This window comes from Malaya genurostris, chromosome 3 (genome assembly GCF_030247185.1).
Source record: "Malaya genurostris strain Urasoe2022 chromosome 3, Malgen_1.1, whole genome shotgun sequence".
Lineage (NCBI taxonomy): Eukaryota > Metazoa > Arthropoda > Insecta > Diptera > Culicidae > Malaya > Malaya genurostris.
Window position 1 is genome coordinate 296,971,199 of NC_080572.1, and position 25,901 is coordinate 296,997,099.

General features: G+C 36.9%; 1 protein-coding gene across 1 annotated transcript in view; it reads left to right on the forward strand.

The window, feature by feature from the left end:
• Positions 1–25,901, forward strand: part of LOC131435235 (heparan sulfate 2-O-sulfotransferase pipe) — a 386,750-nt gene that overhangs the window by 345,810 nt on the left and 15,039 nt on the right. The window contains exon 4 of the mRNA XM_058602904.1: positions 5,515–5,606. Coding sequence (XP_058458887.1) covers positions 5,515–5,606 — 92 coding nt within the window. The remainder of the gene's footprint in view (positions 1–5,514; positions 5,607–25,901) is intronic.

Genomic DNA, 25,901 nt, shown 5'->3' on the forward strand with positions numbered 1-25,901 from the left:
AATTCACAAAGACCTAATTCGTCAAATGACGGAACATTTCATTTCTATTAACTTAATGTTAGATTATCTTGAATTTTACTGGTTTCGACTGTAACTTGCATTATGCCAGCAGGTGCGACTGTATGAATTTAAATGCACCTTTTACCAACCATGCAGATGTATGCTTCTGTGGCTCAGTCGATTAACAGACGTACATGCGATCCAATGATTCTCGGTTCAAGTCGCGGCGGTTGCTATCAGTATTCTTTTTTTATTTCAACGAATTTCATGTCATGGAGCTTAAGACACAATATTAAATGTTCTTCCACGTGAATTTGCGTGAATTGCGACGCTCCATTTATGTGCATCTAATAAGATGTAAAATCAAAGGGATTTTTTTTAAGTGTGTACAAATCACGCAAAAAGAAAGCTCTTAACCGAAATTGATTCAGTTTGGAATCAACCGGCACTGTTGGCAGTTCGAGCGATTGCGTCATCCAACTGTTGGTCGTTTGCATTGGAGAAAAAGAAAACGAAAAGTGGACAACGATGGGTAACATTATACAAAATCAGCCGTTCTAATATCTTTAAATGTTCTCTAATGAACTATTGATATTACTCCGGACAGCGTTCAATATGGTACAAAATACCACCTTCAGCCCGAGGGTTGTATACTATTCGACTCGGCTTCAATGAGATCGCAAAATGTGTATGAGAGTACACTTTTGTACGTTTTATTCCACCCGCCTAACTTTCTCATACATGACCGAATCAATTTAAACAATGTTTGAAAGACAATATTGTTTTACTCTTATTATAATCGAATAAGTTTTAACCGGCACGTGGCAAAACAGAGGGGTTGAGATCAAATGAATTATTATTGATACTATCTAGTACTGAAAGTGTCAGATCATAATTTTTTTTCATATATCACGCCAATAGCATTTACACGCGAAGTTGGTGAAAGGGTTTCTCGGGTTTTAAACCATTCGCCTCAGCTCGACGAGACCAGGAAATGTCTATATGTGTGTTTGTTTTGTTTGTTTTGAAAAATGTTTTATTCAAAATAGAAAATATGTAAATCCTATATAGATGAACATGATTATGAAATATGTTATAAAGTAGGAAAAGCAAATGTAGTCGCTGATTCCTTAGCCAGGATGAAAATTCACAATGAATCAGAAAAAAATCGGATCTAAACGCCAACAATAAATGCATCAACTGCTACACAGATTTCAGCAGAAAATGATGACGATTCATTTAAGGGTTTGCTTAACTTTGTGCACATAACCGTGTTGTTGTTGTTGTCTTAGACTCATCAGTGCATAGCAGTTCAAATTGAACTGCCTCATGCAAAACTGATGATGATTGTTATATTTTGTCAACTGAATCTCCCATTGCTGTCTTCCATAATCAAAAAATATTTAAAATTGGAACGGAATTCGATTACAAGCTTGAAACGCATTTTGGAAGTAAAAAAAGACATGGGGGAAAATACATAAATCTTATTTAAGTAACTTTTATCAAATAGAATAATTTATATATATATATATATATATATATATATATATATATATATATATATATATATATATATATATATATATATATATATATATATATATATACATATATATATATATATATATATATATATATATATATATATATATATATATATATATATATATATATATATATATATATATATTTCCAAAATTATAACCTTTATTGCGAAAAAGTGCTTATAGATGTATTATTTAAAGTATTGTCCGTCAACTTTCTCCCATCTTTCCGGAAATTTTCGGATCCCAGCTCGGAAAAACGAGTCCTCTTTTGACGCTATCCATGAAACAATCCATTTTTCCAACCTTTCGAAGGATTGAAAATGTTGATCTGCCAGGCCGTTTGCCATCGAACGGAATAGATGGAAGTAGGAAGAGGCGACATCTGGGGAATACGGCGGGTGGGGCAAGACTTCCCATTTCAGCGTTTCCAGGTACTTTTTGACCACTTTTGCGATGTGAGGTCGAGCATTGTCGTGTTGCAGGCTGACTTTATCATGTCGCTCTTGATATTGTGGCCGTTTTTCTTTTAGCCCAGGGCCTTAAGACGCATTGAAATAACTTGCTGACTCACTCTCAACGACGTTGTTAGACTAGGAGCTCAGACTGGTTTGAAGGCTACTATTACTACTATACTTTACGTTTCGTCTTCGACTCGTCAGTGCAGAGCAGTTCAAATTGAACTGCTTAGTGCAAAATCTTACGACAGTTCCGCTGAACCGCTAAATAGACGTAAAGCTAACGCTATTTACGAAACACTTTTTTATATTGCGTCAAAGCGCAATGTCTTTTCTGGCGTCCCGAAGGAACTGGCCACTACTGGTTCCGGAGATGTAATGATGTAAGTGACGTTATAGACAAAACAAACGTTTTTCCTCTCCAGTCGATTTGCTCGAAGTCGGCTTAACAGGTTTTAACAACCTTAGGCTCGTTTGAAGGCAATGTTCGATGATGAGCTCGTTATTACTTCCGGTTCCGAAGATATAATCGTATTAGTGACGTAAACGACAAAGCGCACATATTATCTCTCCGCTTAATTTTCTCGAAAATGGCTCAACCGATTCCTACAAGCTTAGATTCGTTACTTATGGATTGTGAAGCAAGCTCGAAGATGAATTTGCTATCGCTTCTGGTGATATAATCGAATAAGTGGCGTAACCGACAGATCGCGTCTTTCTTCTTTTCGTACATTTTTCCAGAAAGTTACCAATGATTACGTTCAAATGTGTCATTGCTGATGCATTTGGTATCGAAAATGTTGTCGGGTAAGCGACGTAAGTACTAAGTTACGCACTTGGATATGGATGTGGATAAAATGTGGTTTCAACAGGATGGTGCAACTTGTCATAATGCGGACGAAACAATCGATTAATTGCGAAAAAATCATTTCTACGACAACATTATTTCGAGACATCAATCATTAAAATCATTGGTTTGTCTGGATAAACCAGCAAAGATTCGAAAACCAATATTCAACGTGTCATTGCTGAAATGCGCCCTCAAATGTTTGAAAAGTTGTCGAAAGTTGGACATCCAGAATGCCCTTTGTTGTCTTTTTTTTGGATCATGAACAAGTTCACATAGATTCCCAACTATCGAAAAATGCAATTTCTCGGATTTCTATGAACCGGTGAAAATAACGGTTTCTAAAATCGGACAACATGACGCTCCTAAGCGACATATAAGTCGAATGATATTGAAAAATCTGTACAGTATGAAAAAAATCGCATTGTTTTGTTATAAATAATATAATAAATCGCAATACATACAGTTTTAGTTCAGCGGTTAGAGCGGTTAGTCCGATTTCTATCGTACAACAACACTGAAAGAGCTTCAGAGAATTGAACTTTCAACATCACTGCAATAACCGAAAGATCGGGAAGATCCAGATTTATTAGTCTAGGATAATAAAAAAGTTTACTCTCGAAAAAAGGTACTTTCTGCAAATTCCTTACCAGATCATCAGTTTTTCGAGCAACAATTTCCCTCTCTTCCAGGGCTTGCAAATTGAAGCAACGAATATGAACAAAAGGGTTTCACCATCTGTGCTATTCACACACATTCGTATGTCAGGTAGGATTCACAGCGCAACCCAAGCAAGGAGAGCTGCTTCGTTCGTTCATTAGTTCATGAATATGCCCGCTTGCTGAGACCTATGCTTCATGAGGTTAGCATTTGATGAAGATGCCTATGAGGAAACTAGATTCATAACTTTTAGTTCCGATGAATATTAATTTAAAGAACATTGCTTTTAGTGTTTCTAGGATATATACACAGTGTAAACTGCCAAGAAACAAATTGATCGTTTTGAAAATGGGCTCAAATGCAAAATTTCTGCTATAAAATGTTTAAAGTAAATGCGAACATTATGTTAAAAATGATTTCTGTAAACCTACACTTTAAAAATAAACTGTAAACATTGCCTATATGACTTTGCTTCGCGTCTTGTAGCACGCCGTGAGGCAAGGTCTTCTTTCTCGTACAATACTAACGAGAACGAACCCTTAATTTCATTACATTGTCATGGATTGCTTAGTTCATGTGTTAACTGAAACTGAGAGCACAGACAATTTACTTGGCAAGGGGAATTGGTCTGCTCAGTAGCATATACTCTCACGCATCCAGTTTCTCTCTAATATAGGTCTCTCATTCAGCTGCGTCAAGCAAAGTGTTTACAGCAGATGTTTTTTGTTGCTTCGTTCGTTTGAGGATTCACAATATGTTACAAGCCCTGCTCTCTTCCTTGAGACCGTGAGTTTGAAAATCACCGATACCAGGCAAATATATCTTTAGCTACGGTCATTGCCAAGAGCGAAAGTTTTAAAGGTAGTATGGCGTTCGGACTCATAGGTGCACGGAATGGTTGTTTCTATTCGTATGCCAACTGATAGACAAGACGAACTTAAGATAATGTTTTATTTTTTACTATGTTCAAAATTGAATGAGTGAAGATATAAATTTCTGCTCGTTGGTTCATTTTTCCTGGATTTTGAGCTAATTTTTTGTTCAGTCATTTTTCAAATCGTTGTTTTGAATAGATTGCTTACATATAGAAGCCAAAAAATCACTAACTGCCCCACAAAACGACACCAAATCGGTATTTTCATAATATCAAATCGTTGCCATTAGTCCACTATCAAATTGTCGCTTTACATAACGACCATTAGAGAGATAATGAATCTCCATTTTCCTGATTGCTTGCGTACTTATCGACGTGAAACTTTCGCTCGTTATCGAGCACTCGCAGGAAAAACCAAATTTTGCCATGGGTCAGATTGAAGTTAGCTAGAATTTATAACCACTTTCGGCAGAGCAGCATCTGGCCAAGCCAAGGGAAACAACGGCAGTTGGCAATCGTTGCAGTCTACAAAGTAAGTAACAGTGAAGGGTTTTTTTTTGTTGTTATGAATTACCAAACCGATGGTGATTTGAATCCGTCCAGGCAGTAATTTTAAGAGCATAGAAAATATGGCGCCTTTTAACCGTAGGGGTTATCCTCTCGCTAGTTAGTTTTCTGTTGGCCAATCTAATATTTCTGATCACGAAAAAGAATGTATGGCAGATTCGCTCGAACGATTCGATCGCTCGCTGAATCGTTTAAATGTTGACCTATTAAGCGATGAAGGGTTACCGAACAGATTGGATTCAAGTTGAATAAGTTATTCGTCGAATTAGAATGTATCTGTTTACTCAATTTGCATTTACATCTGCGGGATCGGATCGGATTAGCAAGTGCAAGTCATCGCTCCAACCCGCAGGACGGAAAGTTCTTCGCAGTCAAACATAATATATCACTTGAGCAAACATCTCACCCGGCACCATCATCATTGAATCTAACAGTTTTATTGAGAGTAACGAAATCATTACCCATTTGTCCTAACGACCCGGTGCATATAGCATTTAATCAGTACGGAATTGATTGCACATTTGCACTAAAACGTGACTTTTCTGCTGTCTTCTTTCGTTGCAGCCGCCTCGGGAAGCGCCAACCATCATCTTCAGCATCGACCGGGTGAAAGTAATCTTCATCACACGTACAACTATCTGAAAAGTACCGGACAGGTGAGTGGATAGCACTAATCAACCGATGATGTTCCGGAGACTGTACCGGCCCGTGCCGGCTACCAACCGAAGGGAACCCGCGAAACGATCCGCATGCAGACGTCAACGGAAAATGCAGTGCAATTTATTCACCTTTATTGCACACCAACGTGGTGTTTATTTGCCACTTGATCTGTTCTGTCTGTCAACAGGTTGGCACAGTCGTGGGAAGTGGCCTCTCGCTGATGGTTTTGCTTTTTATGATACGGAATCAGTCGGACGAAATGGCTTTCGAATGTATATCTTGCAGTTAGATCTCGTTTCTTAGCATCATTACAGATGAGATTTGGTACTCAGTATTGCGCCTCTAATTAAATTCAGATTATCCCTTTTTTCAAGTAACTAGATTGGCTTGGGTTGCATCTATCATTCAAATGAACATTAAACACGAACATTCAAATGGAAGGAAATTAATTCTACAATTCCACATGGCTTCCTAATAGGACCTCTTTTGTTAATCTTATTCATGAATAACATATCCCTCCATCAGCAACTTGTAAAATGTCTTCCGATAGTGGTGATGATTCTTGGACACTTGCTCCGAGAATCCTAAAACGACTGAATCGATTCAGAGGGCATGTCGCACAAGTTTCCGAGAAAATACAGAACTAACTTTTCAAATATTACTCCACAAAATGGTATGAATGTTTGAAATATTGGATCTAAGGGTAAACGTGACCACCTACATTTTACAAAAGATAACGCCACCTGTTTCCGTCGATGTCGCATATGTTTTGAAAGAAATTTAAGTTTTGAGCCAAATAAGAGTCATTTGCGGCAAGTGCTGCCTGTATTTCACAATATGAAGAAATGAAAAGCTATTACATAACATTTGCATTTTGAAAACTAAAGGGACGAGCGCCAACGAACGACAAAATGTTATTGGAGTGGTAGTGGTTGTTGTCATTTTTCAACATGATCTACTGGTAATTCACCAGATTAATTCCAATGGTTTTGGAATTATTTGGGAAACACCAATAAGCATCAAGTGTTCGCATCTCATCCTACAGAGTCAAAAATTGCTGACGGTGGAGACGAGAAAAATCAAAGACAATACAATGTAGTGAAAAATAGTCTATTCGAAATGAGGGAAATTACTACAATATGGATATTTTCAGAACGGGTTTGATGAGTAGATGTTGGAAAACGATGTTTAAGGTGGTTCTGAATTCCAAGATGACATAGCCATCATTTCCAGTTTTTATATCCAGAATTCCACTTTATTGTGGTACTTGTTCAGCAGTTTCAACAGTCTTGATAATTTGAAACTGGTTTGTCTGGTATTTTTATCTTTCTTCTACTTAATCCGGCTATAATTTAGATCTCCGGCCGATATTAGGCTACTGCTACAAAAATGTAAGCTATTACTGATGAATTACCGTACCGAAAATATGCATTTTGTGAAAGTATTCAAGCAATTAGAGAAATATCGACACAAATTGTAAGGCTTTTCAAGGAATAACCGGAATCCGCCATTTTGGATTTCAAAACGACTTCAAACATCGTCGTCCTACATCTACTCATCAAACCCGTTCCGAAAATACCCATATTCTGATGGTTTGTCACGAATATCGATGAACCGGAAGTCGCCATCTTGGAAATTTATCCATTATATTATACATATCCAATAATATACATACAAAATGAAAACTTTGTTTACGTTGAAAATTCCAAATAACGTAAACTTTTTTCACTTTGAAAATTCCAAAGTCCCGATTATTACGTAAATGGAGGTTTGGGTGTATTCGGAATGACGAGCGTGTGTTACGTATGCGACTACATAAGGCAACTCCATCTTACGTAATTTGTGATCAGGGACGGAAGGCATCCATGGAAATTGCTGGTTACCTACGAAAATCATCTAATAACATTCCAGTTTTGTAAACAACCTGTTCACTACGTTAAACCCTGCTCTGACACTGCTAAAAGGACAACTTCAACCAAAGACAAGAACAATCGTTCAACAACGGTACCAAAACGAATATATGATGTTTACATGAAGCCTAATGTATAGAGCCTAAAAATGAAAACAGTATTTGATCGAAAATTGTTTTATTGTTTTTCAAAATATTCACCTAGATGATCAATACACTTTTACATACACTTGAACCAATTTTCATAACAATTTTTTAACTCTCTTGAGGTATCTGAAGTATACCTTATTGAAGTATTGAATCGTATTGAATTTTCAATGTACAATTTAGAAAAATGTGCATTAGTTGCCGTTAAGGCCATCGTCCAAGTACCATGCGCGCGGGTGGTTTTAGGAAATTTTCGATGGAAATTTTGAAAAATTTGACAAAACCAAAAACATTAAGACCATTGAAATACTTTTATCTCTCTACAGGGTGAAAATGGCTGGAAAATTTGGAAGATTTTCCGAGTCTTATCAAAAATAGCACTGAAAAATGAGCTTTTTTTAGTAATTTTTCAAAATTATTTGAAAAAATAATTCGATGGAATGAAATTTTTTTTTTTTTTTCAAAAAAACCTTATGCTGGCAACAAGGATCACATTTTTGGAAAACCTTTTCACGCTTTTCATGGAAAATCAACGAATTTCATATAATCGATTTCGTGTAAATTTTTGAAATTCGTGGATTTTCTATGAAAAGCGTGAAAAGGTTTTCCAAAAATGTGTCCGAATGTAATCTTTGTATCCTTCATAAGGTTCATCCGAAAAAAAAAAAATGTCATCGCATTATTTTTCCAAATAATTGTGAAAGATCACAAAAACACTATTTTTGATAAGACTCGGAAAATCCTTTGAATTTTCCAGCCATTTTCACCCTGTAGATAGATAAAAGTATTTCAAAGGTCTGTATGTTTTTGGTTTTGGCAAATTTTTCAAAATTTCCATCGAAAATTTCCTAAAACCACCCGCGCGCATGGTACTTGGATGATGGCCTTAAAATTCGCGATGAAGTGACCAACCAAAAATCAAAAATTTCAGAAACTACGAGCCGAAACCGGAAACTTCTACCTAGATTTTTACTCAATTTATCTATACCGTTGTGTACACACTTAAAACAGATTCTCGAGCTTGGCAAAATGGTAAAAATGGTAGCTAGAGGTTGAAACTACACATTTAAATTTAATTTCTGAATCTCGGCAAAAGAAATTGCACAGCCGAGAGCTCGATTATCGTCTCGGCAAAATAATAATTTCTGAGAATCTCGGCAAACCTCAATTTAACGATTTTTTAATTTTAGTTTGACGTAAAGCCGCCATAACTAAGTTCAGTTTTTGCAAAGGCGTTTTAGAGTGACTAAAACAAGATTCAGAGTGGCGAAATGGTAGCGCGTATGCACGGAATGCATAAGAACGCGGGTTCGAGTCCTGTCTCTGGGTCTTTTTCCAAAAATTCATCTTTTCTGTTAGTTTTTCTTTCATTTTGCTTCTCCAATATATGTTTCCGCTCAGTCATTGCAAAAACTGAAACCTCAATTTATTAACTGGCAATTATTGCCGAACTTGTCGGTAGCAATTTTGCTGTTAGCTCGACAAAAGCGATTATGATTGAATCATGAATTGCCGAGTCATTAGTTATCGAACGTAGAGAGGATTTTTCTTTATTATTGTATGAAGTAAATATCATTATTACTTTATTAATGTTCTTTTTGATTCAGCATCCAGAAAGAAAAACAAACCCATTGAAGACAATTATTTCTACTGCTCCTCAACGCCTCTACCAAGAAATCAGCAGATTTTTGTAGGTATATACGAAAAATAGAGTAAAAATCTAGGTCTAACGGGTGTTTTTCAATTTCCAAGAAGTGTCCGGTTTCGCCCCGCTGGTCACTTCATCTCGAATTTTAACGGTAACTAATGCATATTTTTCCTATACTACACATTAAAAATTGAAGCTACACAACGGTACCAACCAACTATAAATAATCTTTCATTCTATTCAAATGTCCACTTAGCCCCGGTCTCTCCTAATATGTATGAAAATGTGAAGATCGCCGTGAAAAAATTACTATTATAATATTTTTGTTCAAATATTGATAATTATGTTCAATTTGATTATTGAAATGGCTTTCCGAGAGAAGCTGTTTTTCTAAAAGTTATTGTAAAATGATTTTTCCCTTTTTTTCAACCAAACCCTACCATTCCTTAACAAACGAACATATTAGAATGAATCTTTCCCATATCCTAGTCAAACTTAAATTCACTGTATAAAAATTATGAAATAAATAATTCGTGTATAAACATGATTAAATATATAATTATTTTAAACAAATGTGCAAAATGTGAATGAAAAAAAATGAAAAAATGAATTATAAAAGTGCAACTTGATTTATTCGAAGACAACTCATCCAATGTTCACAAGCTTAGACTCAAATGAAAAGCCTTACAGCTTTACCGAATTTCATCCGGATAAGATTTTCGGTTCTGGAATTACAGGCAGATAACTATAAAAATTGCAATTTTTCATCCAAATACATTCAAATAACCGTATAATTCTTCGATTAGGCAGGTATAGTTAGTTGATGTCCAAAAACGTTTACTTTGGATATACCGGATCATCGTTCCTAGTTCAACAAAAAAAACCCTTCTTAATCCACCTAGTGATAATGCCTTTCTCTACTTTCATAACAGTCTCGTGAAAATATATTTCATACTTTTATTAAATAATTTCGGACACTAATTTTGACATCAATTGATTCAGATTGATTAGAATAGCTCACAAAAGCATGCTTCAGTGTTTATGTCACACAGTCAGCATCATTATTCCAAACTAGTGCTTTACATTTGCGTTGCCTATTTGTATGAGAACAGTGATGCTAATCTAAAGTTCCTGAATTTCATTAGCATCCGACTTCCGGTTCCGGAAATACAGGGTGATATGCACCAAAAAGAGGGAAATAATGCATTAAAAATGTGAAAAAAATGTCACTCACTTTTCTCCGAGATGGCTGCATATCACCCCTTTTTGGTGCATATGACCCTGTATTTCGGGAGCCGGAAGTCGGATGCTAATGAAATTGAGGAGCTTTGTATGGGACCATGAGACCTTTCATTTGAATCTAAGTTTGTGAAAATCGGTTCTGCCATCTCCGAGAAAAGTGAGTGACAATATTTGTCACACACACATACACACACAGATATTTGCTCAGTTCGTCGAGCTGAGTCGAATGGTATATGACATTCGGCCCTCCGGGCCTCGGTTCAAAAGTCGGTTTTTGCATAGATTGTATAGCCTTTCTAACACATGGATCAATAAGTCCCGAGACTAAAGCAGAGATGGCGCTCGTAGTAAACCAGTAACCACGTCTTTCTAGAGTACTAGCCTTTGCTTAAAACGGGTCAAAATTTTAAGTCGATCCGACCAGAAACAGCTGAGTTATCGAGGTTGGAGTAAAGTCGTTTTGTAGTTTGTTTAAAAATGGAAAACCCGAGATTCGTGTTTTGATAAAACATTGTTTTTAAATGGGTAAAAACACCGTGCAAGCGAAACAATGGATTGAAAAATGTTATCCGGACTCTTGTCCATCAAAAGCAACGATTTGTCGGTGGTTCGCCGAGTTTAAACGTGGTCGTACCGACACAAATGACGCGGAACGCTCGGGTAGACCTGTGGAAGCCGTTACACCGGAAAATGTGAGTGAAGAGACAAAAATTATAATGAAAGATCGTAAAGTGAAGCTCCGTGAGATTGCTGAGATGACACAGATGTCATATGGAAGTGTATTTACTATCCTTCATGAAAACTTGAGCATGAAAAAGGTTTTTTCCAAGTGGGTGCCGCGATTGCTTTCGATGGAACAAAAACAGCAACGATTCGATGATTCAGAAAGCAGTTTATCGCTATTTACTCGCTACAAAAAAGATTTCTTGCGTTGTTACATGACCATGGACGAAACATGGATACATCACTACACTCCAGAGTCGAAGCGGCAGTCATCTGAGTGGCGCACAGCTGGCGAAAGCCGTCCGAAGCGTCCGAAAACGCAGCAGTCAGCTGGCAAAGTCATGGCGTCAGTTGATACGCATGGCGTGATTTTCATTGACTACCTCGAGAAAGGTAAATCGATCAACAGTGATTATTATATTGACTTACTGGTGCGTTTGAAGGAGTAAATCGCAAAAAAACGACCGCACATGCAGAGAAAAAAAATCCTTTTTCATCAAGACAATGCACCCTGCCACAAGTCGATGAAAACAATGGCGAAATTGAACGAATTGGGCTTTGATCTGCTTCCCCACTCCCCATACTCGCCAGATTTAGCCCCCAGTGACTACTGGCTCTTTGCCGATCTTAAAAAAATGCTCCAGAGAAAAAGAAAAATGCTCCAGGGAAAAAGATGAGGAGGTCACCGCTGAAACTGAAGCTTATTTTGAAGCGAAAGATAAATTTTTTTATAAACATGGTATTGAAAAATTGGAAAAACGTTGGAACCATTGTATCACCCTAAAAGGTGATTATGTTGATGAATAAAAAAAAATTGCAAAAAAAATGATGTTTCCATTGTTAGTCACGGGACTTATTGATCCATGGGTTGTATGAGAAAGCAAAAATTCAAAAACAAGTGAACGAAGACGAAACGAAAAGAACACTGACATCGGTTATGTGCCCTTATAATAAAATAAGGTTAAGCTGTAAAAGAAGTGAACTAAAAAATTTAAGAAGTATTGATGCCTGAAGTGACAAAAAACCTTTTATAATAATTTATATGTAAGATTGTAGTATGTATAAAACCGTTGACAATTGCAATTTTAGGAGAATGCTGTTTTTGCATTAAGTTTAAGCAAGTTTATTGTCTGAGCGACCTCAAAACGAATCTTCTCAGTAACCTGTACAATATTTTTTACTATAGTTGGTAGTACATCTCTTCTACTTCCGCGTGAAAATAGTTTGAATCGCACATCAGTAGGTTCTGAGTAGCGATCAAAATGTAAAGAAATCCCTGAATAGAGTAACAATAAAAATTTATGATCTTCTATGAGATCTCTCTCTCTCTCTCTGAATTCAATCCAAACATAGAAAAAATCGGCACTATAATGTGGCTGATGTCACAATATTTGATTGTCAGATTAATCAACACGATTTACGATACGGTTTCGATGCTGCTTGTTCTAATCAAGAGGAGAAAGTTTAATTGCAGAGCAAAATTCACAATCGCGGATTGATGACTAGAGGAGGTACGGATCTGGTCTGGCTGGTACCGTTTTCGGAAATATTTGCCAAAACTCACACCAAACCAGAACCCGTGGGACAAAGCGTCGGTTATATCTCATCTGTGCCTCGAGCTTCGCCAGGCTCTGGAATTAATAAACATCAGCAATTGTGATTGAAATCCAGCGAAGTTTAGAAGATTTCTCTTCCCGCTCGTACTTCCGCTCGAACCGAGGAGGGAGACAAAAGTTTCTTCTTGTTGTGTGTTCACGCAAGCAAAACACGACTCCGGCGGCCGCCAACCGGCGGAACCAGTAAATTCATGAACTCATCAAGAAATCCTTTCAACGCTTGCATACACTCTGTCACCCTCCCCCGAAGCCATATACGAGTGAGTGAGTACAAGTAGGACGAAGACAAGGATAAACGAACAGAACCCAGCCAGCAGTAACAACGGGATTGAATATTCATTTGATTTCATTTCCATGTTTTGCTATTGTTTGCTGAAAGTACGATAGCTTCTTGGGATGAGATCACACGTACATTTTCCGAAAAATGAAATGACACTGCTGCTAAATTTGATTTTACAGAAGTTTTTGTTTTACTGGGGTAGGTTGTAAATTCGGAAGCCAACCCGCGATGGGGTGGTGCTACGGAGTTTGACTTTCAAGTTCCGTACAAAAGCAAGTTCAAAAAACAACGAAATCCTCTAAATGCTGGTTAAGTTCGATGGGACGGAGCTTACGAGTGAAATCAAATAATCAAATCACAATTCCCTGAAGCCTTCTAAACTTTATCTATTAAATCAAATTTGACTGAAGGTGCTTAAACTAAAGTCACTACATATTTTCATTCATGTCAAAGAAATGGTGTGAGATGTTACAGTATTCTAGTTTTTATTCTTGAATATTCTAACCCTTAGAAGTACCGGTGCCTAGTCCAAGAATCATTTACATTAATTGTGTAAAATTGAAACACAAATGTCTGCCGCACCTCTCGGTATAGACAGCTACTAAGAGGGACACTGTACTCGTTTTTATCGTATGATTGTTCAATCAATATCATGAAAGAGCAGTCCCGAGTTTTCACAGCATGCAAGCAAAATGAATATGTTTGTACAGCCCTTCAAGCTGGAAGCGTGTCGTCCACCGACTGGAGACTTTCGGGGACGGTCGTTCCTTCAATCGTTGTGGTCCAGTTGGGCCAGTCTGTCGGTTTGCTATGCCGTTGTTGTGAAGCTCTGGCTAGATTTGTTTGCCAGCTGATGGAAACGATGGGGACCACAGCTGGCAGGCAGCTGCACCGAGGGCCGAGGAGCATCTGTACAATGTTGTTATCAGATGAGGTTTTTGTGGTTACTTTTCTCTGAAAGTATGGGACAAATGCGTTACCAGCGAAGTAAGACTGCAAACTGGTGACATGAGTTGAGGTTCTGGCAAAGGGACAACACTGACAGAAGACACATGTAGTGTATGATGTATGTATGTGGCAGTTTTTAATCTTTTTGAGCCAAGTGTCCCTTCGTTCTGTTTTCCTTTTTTGATTTGCTTTTGGATTGCTCGAAGAAAGGAGGCCCTGGTCGGATTGTTTTTTTTTAACTAAGGGTTTTCATTATTCAATGAAACAAACTAGAGTAAACATGAGCGGGAGGGTAAGTTTAATTTGTCTTCAAGTTTGTATATTTTGTTTGTTTATCTGTGAATCATTGATGCTAAATATAACCAAATGCATCGATGAATAACTTATGAGCGGCCTCTGATACTTTAGAACCATGAACGTTGAAAGAAATGAGTCAATGGTTTCTCGGTGTGCTGCCAATAATAATTTACACCAGCTTAATTTCTCAATTATCAAGCGAGAAAACATTATCGCTCTGTTCAAAATTCCACAAAATAAATCTAGTAGTAGCATTCAAAATAACCAAATTTACTTTTCATTGCGGATAGTATAATACAAAGCTAATAAGATGCAGCTGCTCATTAATCTCAGTGCTTGAAACTTTGAAGAGAGCAGTTGTTTATCGAAATAAGTTTCACGTGCGCGAAGAACTTATGCTCAATACCGAATTTATCGTATTCTGCCAATTTCTTATTGAGTCGAAGAGGTTCGTTGCGATGTTGGAGAAAACGTACAAAAAGACAAACAAGTGTATGACTTTCCTAAACTCGACTAAGTTTTCTTGGATAGAGAGCCTTTTTGGGCGAGGGTTCGAATGAAACGTTCCTGGTTGGGAAATAAGGAGTGTATCGAAAAGTAGTTAGCAACATTGATTATTGAATAAAAAAGCGAAAAACAAACATGTTTTGACATCAGTTTTCGATATATTGTAGAAAAATTACATTTTTATGCATTTCACTGAATATATTGAAGAAAGAATATATTGAAGAAAATCATAGCTTCATTAAATTCTGCACAGTTACTTTTGTGACTTTCCTGGTGGCAGCTGTCCGGTTTTTTTTTGAGCTCCTGTATGTTTTGGGACACCTTACCTTCCTTCCGAAAGTGCCGCTTGACAATTGCCCAATACCTTTCAATTGGCCGAAGATCCGGGCAGTTCGGTGGGTTGATGTCATTTTCCACGAATTGTACATTATTTTTTGACAACCACTGTAGAGCGGAGTTGGCGTAGTGGGCTGAAGCCAAATCCAACCAGAAAAGAGGAGGAGCTTTATGCTTTCTGTACAGTGGCAGCATTCTCTTCTTCGTATATCTTGGCGTTAATTATGCCCTTCGTGAAGAAAATCGACGACCGCAAACCACAGGTACAAATTGCTTGCCAGACCAACACCTTCTGCCCAAACTTTTCCATCGCCACCGTGGTGTCAGCGTCGTCCAGATTCTGGCGCACCGATTTCGTATAATATTGCGGTCCGGGCAGCGCTCGAGAGTTTTCCTTGGCGTAGGTTTCGTCGTTGATCAGGATGCACCCGTCTTTATTCTGTAGAATCCGGTTATACAGTTTTCGCGTTCTTGTTTTGGCCTGAACTTGCTGTACCAGGGACTTTTTCGGCACCTTCTGTTTCTTATACGTTTTCAGGGAGTTCCGAGCTTTGATCCGTTGAATCATCCCGATGCTGGTATTGAACTGCTTGGCCAAATCCCGCGTCGACGCCGATGAGTTTACCCTGATGTACTCAACCACTTTAATGTCCCGACCGGGCTGGCTGGGACCCGTTTTCCTACCGGATCGGGGCAAATCTTTTATGGAAAGGGTCTTACCGAACTTCTCGATAATATTTTTGACACTGGTGTGATGCACTTTCACCCGTTTTGCAATTTCGTTGTACGTGACACCACTTTCTGAGCACCAAGAGTGCAGAATTTTCTTTCGAGTTTCCGGATCAATTCGACTCATCATTGAAACGATAAACCGTACCGAAACCAATCGATTGCACAGCTGTTATTGACATGTAAACAAACATATCACCACAAAAAACACTACTAAAAATTAAGCCATTTCAGAGTAATAACTGTTTGAATGTTGCTAACTACTTATCGATACACTTCTTAGAACCGATTCAGTTCGACGCAATAGAAATGAGAGTTCGGTGTGCTTCTCAGAGCGTGGATTGGATGGCTTAGAGAATATATGCTGAAACAAAATGCAGTGAAAATGCTTGAAATGTTTAAGCGAAAAAAAGCGGGTTAAAAAGATGTTTGGAGTGACTGAAAAAAAACACTTCCGAGATTTCCATTCATGAACCAAACATACACAAAACTCTGAACCTTGAAGTTCACAAGTGATTTGTTGTGTCAACGAAACTTGATGACGAGAAATATCGCTAAGAGGGTAATCGAAAGAGCGAATAGAGTCTCCGATGATATTCCGATGTTGAATTTCCATTACGCTTCAGTTCAACAACGAAAAGATTTATGTACATATTTAAACTTAGCAACACTAAGTTTTGCCCGATGGATTTGACGTTTTCATCATAAAGTTTGACCTTTTAACCATTATCATCTTCAGTACGTTCTGTTACTTGAGCGTTATTTGTTTTGTTTACAGTGGGATGAAAACATTATCTTAGCAAAAAAATGGAATTCAACAACATTGAACATTTTTGTGCAATTGTTTATTAAGATTTTCGTCGTGGATTATAAAGACAAGAGTGTTTCAATCAACTTCGTTCGACTTTTGGCAGTATAGCACCATCCTATGCGACTGTAAAAAGTTGATATAACGAATTCAATCGTGGTCGTAGTTCGCTTGCCGATGAATTCAAAGAAGTTCGTCCAAAATCAGTTGTTTTGTCAGAAAACATCGATGCTGTGAAAAATCTGATAATGGAAGATCGCCATGTGCATACCGTGAAATTGAGACAGTCTTGGGCATTAGTGTGTAAAGCAGAGGTGGAAATAAGCCCATTTTGCGCATGAAAGTGTGAATCAAGATTTCCGATTGTGAATTAAAAAATCGAATACCGCGAATTAAAAAATTGAGTAACAAAACTAAAATTGCGATTATGTTACAAATTGTGGGAAATGAAATTGAAGACCTTTTCAAATTCTAAGTGAAACCAAAGTTTATCTTCTCAAAAATGATTTATTTCAAATATCATTATAATATCTACATCAAATATGTGATATGAAAAGATAATACTGAATATTTTTATTTACTGTGAATCAAAAAATTTGCTTATTTCCACCCCTGGTGTAAAGCTAATATGTTATTTTGCATGAACATTGACTCGTGAAAAAAAAGGCGGATGGGTAATGTCAGCAACATAACTGGATCACGTGAATACGAATAGAATGGGTGGTTCAGTTTCTTTGGTGTTAAAGAATCTGAATTCTGGACCTGGAATTGTGGAACATCAGCAATTCTGATGCTGAATTCTTAATTCCGAACAGAAATTCTTAAACTGAATCCTGGTCTGAACCTCAACTTTAGTTCCAAAATTCAGTTTCAAAATTCAGATCCATGCCCAGAATTGATTTCTGAAATTTAGTCCATTAGAGTCCAGGTCTAAAGTCGAGATCTTGATCGCAGTTTTGAATTTCGCATTTGAAATCTAGACTCAAGTTCTAAAATTCGGTTTTAGTTCCGGTAAACTGGAACTCTATTTTTATGCCTTGGATTCTGGACGAAGAACTAAAATTTGAATCTATCTTCTGGAAAAGAAATAGAAAATCTGGTCTTGGAACCTGGATTCTGCACTGAAAAAGTCAACTACGCAGCTTAACTTGTCTAGCTTTTTCACCTATCAAACATTCTAGAAAAAATTAATTTCGAGTTATTTGTGGTTATCGCATACTACTGAAAATTCTATCACAAAGTGCTGATCATATCTGCGATGACGTGGAGATGAAATAGATTCGAAACGTTAAATAAAACAAAAACTTATCACTCACCCATATCATAAGTTTTGAAATGACGCCCCAAAGTAAAGTAAGACGTATTCAGGTCAAAAATTTGTTCACGTTGGATTCCACATAATTTGACAATCGCTCAAACAAAAAGGCACGGGTCGATTGATGCAAAGAAAGGCTGAAAAAATTCTATCGTCGTGCTTCAAAGTTGTTCGCGCTCGAAATACTATAAAGAAAACGGTGGCTTGTTTTTACGGTATATATCTATACCGTTGCTTTAGAGGATCGTAAGACCGTCAATTCTGAGTGGTATGCACAGTTTGAAAAAATCTTGTGATTTTACATCTTATAACATGCACATAAATGGAGCGTCGTATTTCACACAAATTTATATTCAAGAACATGTAAAATTGTGTGATTAGAAAATTACATGTCTTGAATTCGAATGATATAAAAAACAAACGATCGATAAGCATCAGCGCAACTTGAACCGAGAAACATTAGATCACAAGCACATCGATTACTCGACTGAACCACAGAGCTCATATATGTTCATTGAATAATTGATAAACATAAATCCATACAGCGGCACTTGGTAGCCGAGTGCAAATTACGCTCGGAGTATGTAAAATTCTGTGTGAGTGGAATATTGCATCATTTGAAAAATTAAGTAGTTGTGATCTGTATCGTTTCTACAATTTTGTCACCTGTAAAATTAATTTTTTTTTCGTAAGATAAGGAAAACAAACGCAAGACGCAAAATCATTTATCATCGCCTTAATGCAAGCTCTCATACATCGATCAATCAACCGAATATTTGAGCACCCAAAACGTCGAATTCATGGGCCACCCGCCATATAGGCCTGACTTGGCACCTAACGATTTCTACTTGTTCCCTACCGTGAAGAATAAACTGCGTGAAGATCGATTCAATCCTCCTGAAGAACATTTTCGATCAAATATAGTACTGTTTTCATTATTAGGCTAAAAACATAGGTAACAACCCTCGTATTATCAGGAATTTTTTATTAAACTTTCAACAGTTTAAGATAACCATAAATAACTCAAAAGTAAAAAATTTTTGAAAATAATGAGGAAAACTCACCACTTTTACTTGCTTTTTTCGCACCCAGACGACGGTTTTGAGGTAGTTAGACACATACACCGAAACCTCAATTTACAATCTAAACGGAGGTTCATAAATGAAGATAGCTCGTAAAAAAAAAGTTTACGTTATTTGGGATTTGATTCTTAAAAATTAACATTATTTGGAATTTATTTCGTAAAAAAAGTTTTGTGTAATGAATGTTGAAACCGTCCATCATATGGCTATTTTCGGAACGGATGTGAATAGTAAGTGCAAGAAAATGAAATTTTGAAACAAGCTGAAACATCGTTTATTGGTATCCAATATGTTCCGGAAATTCCTTTATTTTAAGGGTTTTCAAGGCATATCGATAAACCGGATGTCGCCAGCTTCGATTTCGGAACCACCTCAAACATTGTTTTCTAGCATATTATCATTAAATCCGCTCCAAAAGTATCTCAGTTAGAGTTTTCAAAGAAAATCAGAAAACCGGAAGTCGCCATCTTGGATTTCAGAATCACCTCATACTAGAAATGGGCAATTCGTTCGCGAACGGTAGCTCCTCAATTCAAGGTCGAGGGATCTTTTTTATGTTTTTTGAGCTCGCTCAACCTTTTTTCAAGAACGGTACTATTAAGAAAGTTTCGTTACGAAACCTCAGTTCTACTTCGAGGGACCTTTTTTCCTCGCTTAAGCTTACAAAAGTAAGTTCTCGTATAGTCTTTGAACAAACAATGCAGAATCATTGCATGGATCCTACTGACACTAAAAATCCTTCCAGGTCGGGGTTCGAACATACGACAACTGGCTTGTAAGACCAGCGTCCTATGCATTGAACCGCCAACCCGGGACATTTGAACAAACAAACCAACTATGAATAGAACGAACGAATGGCTCTGGAGAACTAGTTCTTTCAACAGAACTCTGCATCACTGAACGGTTCTTTGAAATGAACTGTTTTGCCCATTTCTACTTCATACATCATATTCCGGAATCTACTCTTCAAACCCGTTCCAAAAATACCCATATTGTAGTAGTTTCCATGGAATATAAATGAGCCGGAAATCGATTTCGATGTATGCCAAAACCTCCTTTTACGAAGTAGGTGTGTAAAAAAAGTTCACTTTATTTGGGATTTGGTTCGTAAAAAGAGTTGCATAAAAAGAGGTAACGTATAAAAAGTGTTCGTAAAAGGAGGTTTGGGTGTATCAGCTCCGTAGTTCTACTGGACGAGTATTGAAGGTAAACTTTGATCGAAAATCGTTCATTTTTTCTAACGCTTTAGACGGAACTGGAAGTCGAGGTGAAGCTCTCTCACCAGCATCAGTAAAGTAGGTATAAAGCGTGAAAAACTCTCATTTGGACTTCGGACGTCGGGAGGAACAGTCGCCAGAAATGACAACAGACCTTTTGCGTGGTATAAAACCTCGAACGCTCAGTTTGTGCTTTCGTTTGGACGCAAATCGCATTAAGCAGCTGAATACTGGATCTGGATTCAAGAATTGAAGATTGGATTGATTTCTGTAAATGAATTCTAAATCTGAACTCCGAATCTACTCTGGTTCACCTGAATTCTGAACTTCTTTTCAGTTTTAGAATTTAGTTTCAGAATTTTGTTTCTGAATTTAGTTCCTGCATGATGAAACTGAATTCTGGAACTGGATTTCGGAGCTTAATTATGTTTACGACATGTTTTGTTCACTAGTAAAACAGGTACTAACTATGTATGCTTATAAACCAATATTTTTAATTGACTAATATGAGGTGAGCATATTGTTTAAGACAGTTAATTTAAGCATTCAATTTAGAATTACAATGCTCTTTTAATTGGTTTTCTCGCTTATTGCAAAATTGTTCGTACTTTGTTACGAGTCAAAATCATGGCATGAAAGAACTGAATGATTTTCAAACAAGATATTTTTTATATGGAATTACAACTGGCTTGTGAGACGTTTACTAAAAATATCTAGTTTTTGAAGTGCATATCATATCAGTATATAAGGAAATAATATTTCACCATTTCTAACGAATTTTTGAATGAATTATAGACACTTTTTGTCCACGCTTAGCGAGTGGATATCAATAGATTATTTATTTTAGAATTCCTAAATTCGATTTGTGGAAAAAATTGTATTTCGAGGCAGATTTGACAAGTAAGTTATTGAAATGAATGACATATTCAAAACTCAAATTTATTGTGGAATTTTCTATTTATGAATGAATTTGAACATTACATTTTTGATTTAATCAGTTGTCCCCTACACGAACCCCTATTTTTTTTTTACTTTCGTGTGTTCCCCCTTATAATTGTACTGTTATAATTATGCAAGTGACGCATTGAAAGTTTGCATAACTCACATAATCAATCAACCAGTACGAGCGATTATTGATACACGAAAGTGTGGAAAAAGCATGTCAGTTTTATACCTATTCACGTCATCCTGTTTTGTCTCTGACATTACCTACCCTTTTTTTGTCCGATTTCACCCCGCACATACATTTCATTCTCGAGACGCAATAATAGTTTTTTTCCAAGTAATTGAAAGCACTCAATAATCACTGGATTCAACATAAAATTCTAAAACCACTAATCAGACAGTACTTACGATGCACAGAATTTAAATATACCCAAAAATCAGAAAATTTAAAAAAAACTTACATTTTAAATTGCGCACGTTTTGACGTGAGCACGTTTAGCTTTAGTAAAAGAGACCGACCGTGTGTTGCTACTCCGTTATTGATCAGAGCAAATTAAGCTTGCAAAATAGTTTTTCTGAAACAACGTGCTTGGGAATAGCACGTAGTTTCACATTGTGTAAACTGCGCACAACCGAAGAAAAATAGATCCATTGATCGAACGTTCCCCAAATAATCGACGGAGTTTAGTCTAGCCCGATTTTTAGTAAGGAGGATTATAATAAGACACTGTAAATATAAAAAAGTGGAATATCTCTAAGGAACGATCACACCAGTATCATCGCAGTAACCGTCGCTTCAAGGCACCGCATCGTACTTCCAGCGATGCCAACTCTTCTAATCCACGTTTTGGCATGAATACTGACGCCTGTCTGTCACATGGAAGAGTATTTACAAAGTCAATCCATGAATCAAAATAATTGCTGGTATAAAAGATATTTCAGCTGTCCGGGTTAACCCCGTATCCGAACTAACCCCGATCTCCCCTACTAACGGATTCTTTAAAAAGCTTCTCATTAAATCAAAATAAGAAATTTCATTTTGACATAAAGTAGCATCACCTTTTCAATTTACAAACAGTGTTGAACCACAGTTAGATTTTTTTTCGTTTTTCACATCGCCGCGCTTGAGTTTAAGTCCTCATCACCTTGTAATTCCAGAACCGGGGTAGGATCCGAATAAAGTTCACTAGTTTTGTATATCACCGAATTGGATATAAGTTTATAAAAATCAAATCAGTCATTTCACGAAATTGGAATATGTGGCCACTACACCCGGCACTTTCGGAATCGGAAACTGGTATAACTGAAGGGAGATTTTTCTGCTAACAAGATCTTTAGACTTTAGAAATTTTCCAAACAATTTTTAAGGGATTGGCAGCTCTTTACTGGGTCATTTAGGAAAAAACTCTTAAGTTCAAAAGTTTAACACTAATCATCCCATGATTCCGGATCCGGAAGTCATGATGATCTCGACAAACTGACTCGAATGATTCTCGGTCCTCTGTTCAAAAATCGATTTTCAGAGTGATTGCATAACCCACACGGAAAAACCGAAATCAGCATTTTGGCGAAAAAATTAGTTGATTTCCTGATTTTAGTTAGTTATTTTTTGAGACAACTAAAAATATCTTACTTTTGCAAATTTAGATTTTTTAATTCTCATTCCCTTAATAATTTGTTGTAATGGCTATTTTTTTTGGTTGAATTCACCAATTAAACGTGCTGTCATTTCTTAGCTAAGGCACACTTCATTTCCATTCAACTAATATTTTGGTTGAATTGTGAGAAACAAAACGTTGTTTTCAACCAACATAAATGGTTGAATTGGTTTCTGCAATTTGCAGCTATGTGGCGCACTGTCACCGGAAAAAAACGTTAACACGGTAAAAACTACCGGTTGTCTTTTCTATATTGGCAGGTAAACTTCTTTTTGAAAATTTTTCTTCTAAATCACTGTTTTCGTCATTCGACTGTTCCACGTAAAAACATTATTATGCACAATTGCTTCAAATGCGCACAAATTTTGAATAAATGCCTATTCCACTAAGAGTTTACGTCATTTTTACCTATAGACTTAGAAATTTATATATTATTTATATAATTAGTAACACATGCAGAAAACATCAAAACAATTTGCAAACAGTTTCAACAAGTCCTTTTTAGCTTTTTAATGGATTGTTTTGCTTTGACACTTCTCATGAGTTTTTGGCTGAAAAATTTGTTAATAAAACCAATTTCATTTCTTTTTTCTTTGTGCAGTCCTTCAGTGATGATGGTGATAGATAAATAGAAACAAATTTTCTGATTTTAATAACAAAATTAGTTGTCAATGAGAATTTTGTGTTGGGTTGAATTATTGCTGGTTTGTGTCCAGAATATTCGTCAACTAAACACATACTCTAAAAATAAGAGTTTTTATCAGCAAAACAAGTTCTTAGTTTTAACTAATATAATAGTTATTTAGGAAATTTTGTTGTTAAAATCAACTAATTCAAAAACAGTAATACGAATTAGTCGCCGAGCTAATTTCGGTCGTTCCGTGCATCTATAAGAGAAAGGCGAAAAGGTGAAAGGTGACAAAGACCACGAAGGAAAACGGAATACTCTCTGTAACTTTACATTTGGCTTTTACCGGAGGAGTCGAGATTAAAAATCGCATCAATGGAAATCGTTCGACTCTTTTGTATGTCAGAAAGTGAGGATGAAAGTCTCTTACAATCTAGCATCTGATCCAGCTTTGAGAAATGAAACATGAAAAATGCTACAATTGTTCGAGATATTCTTCTTCCGGTAATCGCGACATCATCAACGTAATAATAATTTTACGATATGGTTTTATTTGCGATATCAAACAGCCGGTAAAGTGTATTATTCTTTAAAAAAGCACTTCAACATGGCTTCCACTGTTAATTTTTCGATTATTCTATCAGATTCTCAAATTGTCCAGTTTATTAACTGCTGATAGTGCTGCGAATGGTTAAATTTTTTGGTAATTCAACACAAAATAAATCGAGCAATTTTCATAAGTGCAGCCGACGATAAGCTCGTAAACAATTTCGAACGAGAACAAAAAAAAGGCGGGTGGGTAATGTCAGAGACATAACTGGATGTCGTGAATACGAAAACAACTGACATGTTCCTTAACACTTCCGAATATCAATTGTATAAATTATGCACGCATTCCCCTTTTTCACATTTTTCGCAAAAACAAAGAAAGCTTCACTTGATCTCGATTACTGTGAATTTCACACAGCGAAAAGTGCACAAATCTAAGCAAACTATTCTTGATTTGCAGTAAACTGAGGATATTTCCCTACGATTTGCAAACAACAAATCCTAATAGTTCTTTAGAAAACTTTTAGAGCCATTAGAACGGCTGATATTGTGCAATGCTCTCCACCGTTGTTTTTTTCCCACTGCTAATGACTGGCAGCTGTGACGTAATCGCTCTTGTCGAAAGCGTGCAGACGACACAAAACACATCTGCTCGCAGTGGCGATTGAATCCAAACTGATTGAATTTTTGTTAAGAGATGTCCTTTTATGTGATTTCGTTTGTAGCTTTTTCACTAATGGGCGGTCCTAACGGCTATAAAAATAGCCGCATACAGAATTTTATTGTCGATTATTTCATTTCGGATTTGCATAATTTATTGAAAGAAATTATCAATATGCTGTAGGGATTCGGTTCTAGCATTCACAAGGACCAAATTGAGGAACTCAATTTGGTCCGTCGCTGCTGGTTGATGATTCCACTCCCACGACGTCTGCTTCCATCGAACGCACGAAAAGAAATGATCGATTTTCGACCACGGTTCCCCTTTTATACGCATTCAGTTGAAGATATGTGCCTGACTACCTCAAAATCGTCGTCCTTGCGCGAAAAACCCAAGCGAAAGTAAGGTGTTTTCCGCGTTGTTTTCAAATTTTAAGAAAACTTAATTTTTGAGTTGTTTGTGGTTATCGCACACTGTTCAAAATATTATCCTGAATTCCTGATCATATTTTTGATGAAATGGTGAAAGAATTATGTTGCTACCATTAATACAAGTCGAGATATTCACGATTAAGTTCTGCCCATTCTTCCATATGGCTAATTTTGAAAAGGCGCCCCATAGTAAAGTAAGTCGTATTCACGACAAAATTCACATCCCATCGAAACAATAAAAAAAAGATAACTAAGTTACCAAACCAAAACAAACCGCCGCTGGTTGGTTGGCGCCCACGTTTTCCGCTACCAATCGTCACCCATCTGCACACACGCCGATCCTACGTCAGACCAAAACCGTAACAAGATAAATAACATTAAAAATGTGATGGCTATAAAAAGGCAATCCTTAGGAAAGCGAAGCCAAAACCCAATCCGAGCCGAACGAAATCTGCTTCCCCCATTTTTTTTTTTCTTCTTCGGATGGCGCGGGTTAGCGCCGTTGGGCCAGAGGATGACGACTGGGTAGGTTATTGTGATACACACAGCAAGTTATAGCATTTGGGGATAGAGAATTGCAACCGCACCAAACCGTCCAATGTTGCGGTGCCTCAG